The 7441-nt window shown below is 40.9% G+C and overlaps 2 protein-coding genes across 2 annotated transcripts; both read right to left on the bottom strand.

The window, feature by feature from the left end:
* Nucleotides 1-459: 459 nt before the first annotated feature.
* On the bottom strand, nt 460-4245 carry LOC310995358 (P2Y purinoceptor 13-like). The gene is made up of 4 exons (XM_083984398.1): nt 3988-4245; nt 3027-3229; nt 2545-2934; nt 460-1382 (listed from the first exon to the last, which is right to left on the bottom strand). Exons 2-4 carry the CDS (start codon nt 3207-3209, stop codon nt 939-941), a joined length of 1017 nt encoding a protein of 338 aa, XP_083840524.1. The 5' UTR covers nt 3210-3229; nt 3988-4245; the 3' UTR covers nt 460-938.
* A 1740-nt stretch (nt 4246-5985) lies between these two features.
* Nucleotides 5986-6981, bottom strand: LOC310996358 (P2Y purinoceptor 13-like; the record flags this gene model as incomplete). Its single annotated transcript, XM_083985735.1, has 1 exon — nt 5986-6981. One exon carries the CDS (start codon nt 6979-6981, stop codon nt 5986-5988), a length of 996 nt encoding a protein of 331 aa, XP_083841861.1.
* Nucleotides 6982-7441: the final 460 nt, after the last annotated feature.

Here is a 7441-nt window from a genome sequence, read left to right as displayed (position 1 = left end):
GAAACTACCGCAAGTGGTTCAACATTTCAAATAAAAATGACATAATTATCAGTGCATGCTCGAGAACTGTACAGTATCTGTGTTGTGATAAGGCAACAATTTTTTATCCTCCACTCTTATTGGCTGCCTTTCTTGCAGTCACTTTAGCTCAAATGTGGTTACATGCAAACATTTGCTTTCATGTTGACGTCTTAGATGTCATTTCAAATGCTATCTCACCATGTTTGCAATTTCACTTCCCTCCCCCTCAATCAAATCTTGAAGCATCTCTGAACACCGTAATATGGGCTGTTTTTGGTGACCTATAATATATAGTTTCCAGCACAAAACTAACAAACACTATGCGAGTGTAGTATGAAAAATATTGATGTTTATTAATATTATTATCATTGTTATTAATATTGCACAAAATGTACAGTTCTAATAAGATAGTTACTGCAGTCTTTTGTTCCCTGCTGATTTTGTTATCATTCAGTCCCTGGTCACATTTTGTTTGCTGTGTAATCAAATGTGCTGTCAAAATGTTTACCCTTTAGCCAAAGATTTGTGAAGGGAAAGTGCAGTGTGAGCAAGATTAGAGAGGAGGAAGCAGGAAATGACAATGAGCACAATTAGGGAAATGCGTTGGATGACTTGGCAAAGAAGGCACAAGAAGTGCTTGGTTAGTCCTGTACCAAAAACTGTATTCACTGCTGGAATGGAACGTCATAATCCAGTGACAGACACGTTTCGACTTCCACAGAATACACAGAATAGTTCTTTTAAGAGATTTCCATTTCATTTGAGAATTTTTACAACCTTTCTGATCAAGATAAATGATATTTACAAGTGAAACCACGCATTCTTTCAGGCAGTGTCTTGTCTTGCCTTGACTGCTACAGTTATAAAGTGTGTCCCATTGTGCACTGTCCATTGTGTTCCTGTGGCATCTCCTTATTTCACAGTTTGTTGCTGTGGACAATTTGTGACATCTCCAGCTGAGTTGATGTTGCCGTGGGAGATTCCATGGTACCTTTGTGGAGTGGGTTACGGCAGAGCGCAGCCGTCAGTCTTTTCCGAAACACCTTGCACAGGAACACGTAGATGAGCGGATCCAGGCATATATTGGTGGCCGATAGCCACAAGGTGATTTCCTTGGCAATGAAGAGCGCTTGGCAGTGACTTGCATTGCTACGGGTCTGGGTCAGGGTGTAGGGAATACGAGCAAAGTGAAATGGGGCAAAGCAGATGAAAAACACCCCCACCACCACAAAGACCTTTGCCTTTGTCTGACGACTGGCTGCTTGAGATCTGCTCTTTGAGGCTTTGTATGACTCATACACCTTCTTGCTGATGAACGTGTAGCAAACCACCATCAAGGCCAGGGTGCCCCAAAAAACAACCTGCAGATGTACATCAACAAAACATTAAGCACGGCAAAGACTTTTGCACTGGCTTTCTCAACTGTGGTCTCTTCTGCAAATGTGCAGGTATCACAATGTCAATATATTAAAGGAAAACTTCAGCTCATTGTGAAATATACTTATTTGCTTTCCAGCTGAGAGTTAGATGAGAAGATTGAGACCACTCTTGTGTCTGTACACTGAAAATGTTTGACTATATCTTTTAAACTATATCTTATTATTTGCCTAATCCATGTGTAAATAAATCAGAGTAAAAATGACTAGTTGTGGTTTTTGTCACAAAAAGTACAAGACTAGACAAATCTCATGTAAGATGTTCATTAAAGGGATAGTAGCATTTTTTAAAAGTGGGGTTGTATGATCTACAAATAGCCCCTAAGTACTTTAATTGCAGTAGAAGACTCTCTACACTCCTCCCGTTAGCAACGCCAGCCTATAGCCCTGCCCAGAGATTTACAACATACATTGTTGTGAATGGACCCAAAGAAATGGCCTATTTTCGTGGCCTAAAAGAGGTTTTACCTGAAAAAAAAAATACACAGTTCCATTGTTCACTATAATATAATTTTTTCCAGCCCCTCAAAGTGCAGGAAAAACGCAGTTTTTATTTGGACCTAACCAACTCACGTATCCCTCCGGCCCAGGGTTAGCGTCCGCCGATCAGCAGTTGGTTAGCTCCAAATAATAACTGCGTTTTTCCTGCACTTTGAGGGGCTGGAAAAAATTGTATTATAGTGAACAATGGAAATGTGTTTTTTTTTTCAGGTAAAACCTCTTTTAGGCCACGAAAATAGGCCATTTCTTTGGGTCCATTCACAACAATGTATGTTGTAAATCTCTGGGTAGGGCTATGGGCTGGCGTTGCTAACGGGAGGAGTGTAGAGAGTCTTCTACTGCAATTAAAGTACTTAGGGGCTATTTGTAGATCATACAACCACACTTTTAAAAAATGCTACTATCCCTTTAAGGAGCTGACAGGCTTTTGAACAGAGCAAGACTGTGCCCAGTACTTACAGTAAGATAACCTTATCTCACCAGCCACCAGCTCCAGTTTCATGTTAAATGTGCAGGTATGAGAATGGTATTGATCCTCTCATCTCACTCAGGCAAGACATAATAGTTACGAGAAAGGAATAGCTACCTGACAGAAGTAGTTGAATCCTTCATGCCATAAGAGGCCGGCATTGCCCTTCATGGAGGAGCACTTCAGTTTGCCTCCAATGACCCGCAGTGGCTTATCACTCAGAATGACATTAGGCAGTGCTAAAGATAACATTACCACCCAGACAGATGCACTCAGCACCTGGCCAACACGGACCCGCTGTAAGGCACACTTCCCAAAAGGCCTGACTATTTTAAGGTAGCGGTCCAGGCTGATGAGGCCGAGCAAGAGGATGCTGATGTACATGGTGATGTAGAAGAGAACTGCTGAGTATCGACAGTGGAAGGCTCGCAAATACGAGGAACCCACTCCCGCATCACTTAAGACTCTCACAGGGACGGTCAAGGTCATCAGCAGGTCAGCCACCACCTGCCGTTGAAGGATCAGGTTGGTTTGTTTTTTCATTTGGTTGATTTACAAAAACGGCAATTTTTTTTTTTAATAAAGGCTTCATTCCTTACCACATTTTTTAGAAAGACCACAAATGTTGAGGTGCTGGGGATGTTGAAGAAAATCCATGCTGCCATGGAATTAAGTATGAGGGCAGCTATAAAGAGGATGCTGTACAGACAAGGAAAGACCACGGATGTTATGCTGGTGTCCTGAACACACTTGACGGAGGAGTTGGACAGGGTGGTGTTCATCTTTCTGATGTTTGGTGGACCTTTGGTGGAGGGACAGGGGAGACAGATCAGAGAAAATAATCACTACATTATTCAAAGTAGGAACATACTGTATAAATGTGTTGTTTTCAGAACAAAAAGAGAAGATAAATATTGTAACACTGTGTCTGTTGTAATTATTTTCTGTCTTTCCCAGAAATTCCTCCATTGGACAGTAGCTGAGCCACTTGAATTATTTAATAGTTCTTTCATATAACCTGTGTCAAAATTAAGTCAGAAGGAAAAAGTACCTGCCTGTCTTTCAATTCAATACGTAAAATACCGCTTTACGCCACTTTGGTGTCACCAATATAAAAACCCTCTTCTTATGCAAACACTATGGTGTAACTGTTCAATTTTTTTTTTTTTTTTTTTTTTTTTACAGCATTTAGACACAGGGTCATTCAGTTAAACTGACCTTTCTCACAGTCAGTTCACACGTTAAACAGGACAGACTTAATATACAGCAATGACGACATCCAACAACTCAATGCTGCTCTGAATGCAGCTCCTGTCTGAGAGTATATCTGTCTGCCTCTCTTTACATTGAAATCTTGAACAGCTTAGAATAACACTGAGGCCGGAAGCAGGTGCTATGGAAACTAGCATATGCTATACTCTGAAGCCTTGGTCTGTTTCAGTCTGCATAGTGAAGTTAATTAAGTTACTGGTAGTGACAACTATTGCTAAAAACTATGTCATTATACAGATTAGACTAAGTGATGTGTTAATGTGATGTGAGCAAATAATTGAGTCCTACCTTCTTGTTGCGTCCGTATGTCTCTGCCTGTATAGAATAAAGAATAAAGCAAAGAAAAACTGCCCTATTTAAAAAAGGAAGGTTTGAAATACTCAATTCCCCTTCCTCCCTTTTAACCACAGGAAGAAAATGAAACAAAAGAAAACACAAAATTGAGAAGCTCCTGAATTCAGTTAAAGTCTTTAAAGAAGTAGCCACCAACTCTGACCTAAAGGAGGTTCTAGTCTCTCTCTCTCTCTCTCTTTCTCTCTCTCTCTGTGTGTGTGGCTGCCTCTCTCTCTCTCTTTCTCTGTGTGTGTGTGTGTCTCTCTCTCTGCCTTTCTCTCTCTCTCCCTCTTAAGTGTGTGTGCGTTTGATGCTCTTACAATGGGTGGTCTCTGGAGCTACTGTGTGGCTGTCTTGTCACAATCCCAATGAGTTTGCCAGTCTTCCTCCGGGGTGAAAGACCCGTTCCTTCCTCGCTTCCTGTTCCAATTGTCTGCAGAGAGCCTTGTTCTGCTCCGTGCCAGTCCTCCTGCCTCCGCTGGCCGTGCGTCAGTCGCTGTGGCTTTTGACAGGCCAACACCAAAGCCATGGGCTCGTTTCTATACGCACATCTCGACCTCCTGCACCCCGCTGCTCCGCGCTCACACCCTGCAGCTCATTTGCCACCTCTATCTGTCGGTGTTTTTTTCTTCTTTTTTTTCTCATCATGTTTACAGCAACAGTTAGAAAATTACACGCAACTGTGGGTTTCAGTGAATGAGAATAGAACACACTTCTCATGACAGTGGTTTTATATTTCCCCTTAACCTCCTCTCACATAATATGCAAACTTGGCCACGACAGAGGAATCAACTCTGTGCAAGAGTTTTTGTGTTATTGGTAGATGTAGGCCTTCTTTTGTAGCCTATGTTTGTGATGGTTAATCTGTTACCACTATATTCCCTTCTACTCATATCTGTTTTTCTCAGTTTTATTCCCTTTTGTACTCCCCTGCTAAAAATAGTGCCTTCTGAGAACACAACATGATTTCCTGTGTCATATTGTTTGGATCTGAGCCAGGGATTGTGACAGATGAGTGGAAAAGTTGCCAGAGAAGTGAACTTAGAAATTGTTCTTGCTGTTTAATCAGAATGTGTTTTACTGTAAATGACACAGAGACTTGTGTTTTTCTTCTTCTTCTCTTTTTTCAGCAAGCACGTGCATGGGTCTGTGGCCTGAGTAAATAATTTCAAATTTAATGTGAAAAAGAAAACCACTTCATTTTTAGTTTCTGTTACATTTCATTGTATCAGGATATAAACCCCACATGACCACATTTGCCAGCAGTGGTGTGTTTAACAAGCTCATCAGATCCATCGGTGGCTGCTTGCTGGTTAAAAAACTGCTTGCTCAACTGGAATTAGAGGAACAAGTGACTTCGAGCTATAGATTAATTTCAAAGGTTATACAAAACAAAGAAGAATAATGCTTCAAATTAAGAGTTTATTATAGGTTTGATCACAACTTTACTTGGTTTACAGCTTTGAACATTTCAGATAAACACAAATGAATACAGTAAAAATATATCAGCATAGTCGATCAGACTTCGCAGTTTATCAGATTAGCATGCCACAAGTTGTTGGCATGAGACACATTGAACATCTGCTGATGGAGCGATTTTACTGCTGCCACAAACATAGGACTTCAGTGGGTGATGCAAATGTTAACTATAGATACTTAAAATAGTTTTGCATGGCAGCGTCATTTACATCTCTCCACTTGCCTCCTATTATCTTCCACAGTGACTGTGAAAGTGTGTTTCCTTAACATAAACAACAGATATTCTCACTACGAACACTATCACCTTCTTGTTTGTCTCCTATTCTTATTCTATTTCCACTAAACAACACAGCAAACCTCAACAAGAGTACAAGTGTGATAAATGATAAAAAGTACATAATAATAATCTATCTGACTCTACAAATTCTGCAGGACCATCTGAGCTCACTCCTTGTATCAACTTCTTGACCTCAGTCACTCACTCCGTGTGGGAGCAGCAGCTGCCTTGGCTGCTGGAGCTACTTTAAATATGACAGGAATTCTTTTCACCATCGACACCAGTTTCTCCTTGAACTCTCGACACAAAAACACATAGAGAAGTGGGTCCACGCAGATATTTGTGCTGACGAGCCACAGGCTTAACTCCTTGCTGAACTTACCCTTTGTGTAAGGGCAAGTAGTTTTGGTATTTGTCACTTGTTGAAAAGTGTATGGGATCCTGATGATGTGGTAGGGTGTGAACAATACAAAAAACACAATGACAACCAGAAAGACATGTAGCTTTATCTTCCGATTTCCCTGATTGTTATTGCTGCCGGAGTTTCGAAAAGACTGAATGACCTTGTTTACAATGCAAATGTAACAAACTGCAACAACCACGCTGACGAGCCAGAAGAGAACGTTCAGGAAAATCACAACTGCGCTATGGACCTGAAGTCCAGCTGGTCCTTTAAATTTCATACATGAGGTGGGGTTTGTCATATTGGCTACCGATTGCTTACCTAAAATATTTGGTAAAGCTGAGCCTCCAAACAGTAATACCCAGACTGAGCCACACAGCACTTTGGCAAAAGTCAGATTCTGACCGAGCAACTTGCTCTGAGGAAGCATGATCTTGATGAAACGGTCCAGACTGATGAGGCCCAACAAAGTGATACACGTGTACTGGGTGCTGTAGAAGATGATTCCGAAAAAATTGCACGTGAGTTCAAATAATACAGGAGAAGCTCCTCCTGACAAGTCACTGGCAACTTTGATGGGAATGATTATGGTCAAAGTAAAGTCAGCAGCAACTAGGTTTTTCAAGTACACCACAAACGTGGAAGTGGACTTGAGATGCAGAGACACCCAGGCCGCAACACTATTCAGCAACAGAGCAATGGGAAACATCAGAAAGTAGAGGACTGGGACGACATTTTTCATGTAAATGTAACACACAGAATCATCATGAGGTGTCTGATTGGACGACATCACTGCACCTGAGTAAAATAAAAAGAATGTAAAACACACAAAACCCACAGTTCAACTGTCAAATTGTTAGTCAAGAAATATCAGTCGCAACGTAACATCTGTACTACTGTATGAGGTAAACAAACAGTCCTGCTGAATGGATAGTTCATTATTTGAACAGTGTCCCATAGCAACAGAAAAAATAATCGATCAGACTTAGTGTAAAACCGGTGGTGTGGCTCTTTGTGTTTGTGACTCACTCTGCTGGTTTCTGTTAAAGTGAAGGCTCATCCATTCATCCATCATCCGTCACCTCTTAGAGTCAGAGATGCAGGATTAGTGCAGAAAAGGGAATGTGTCACTTGTGGTGTTTTGTCCTACACAGAAATATAATTCAATTGGCAAATGTTTTGACATAAATGTTTCAGTCATACGTACATATACATACACATATGAATGCATATTTATTAATTAGCAGGGT

This window comes from Trachurus trachurus (genome assembly GCF_905171665.1).
Source record: "Trachurus trachurus genome assembly, chromosome: 13".
Lineage (NCBI taxonomy): Eukaryota > Metazoa > Chordata > Actinopteri > Carangiformes > Carangidae > Trachurus > Trachurus trachurus.
Note: the sequence above shows the minus strand (reverse complement) of the source record. Positions and strands in the feature narration are given on the sequence as shown.

What these genes read in the sequence shown, in the direction of transcription:
- LOC310995358 (XM_083984398.1), bottom strand. Translation starts at nt 3,209, where the DNA reads ATGAACACCACCCTGTCCAACTCCTCCGTCAAGTGTGTTCAGGACACC. An exon ending in TGGTCTTTCTAAAAAATGTG is followed by an intron (nt 2,935 to 3,026) that starts GTAAGGAATGAA and finishes CTTCAACGGCAG; the next exon opens with GTGGTGGCTGACCTGCTGAT. An exon ending in GATTCAACTACTTCTGTCAG is followed by an intron (nt 1,383 to 2,544) that starts GTAGCTATTCCT and finishes GTACATCTGCAG; the next exon opens with GTTGTTTTTTGGGGCACCCT.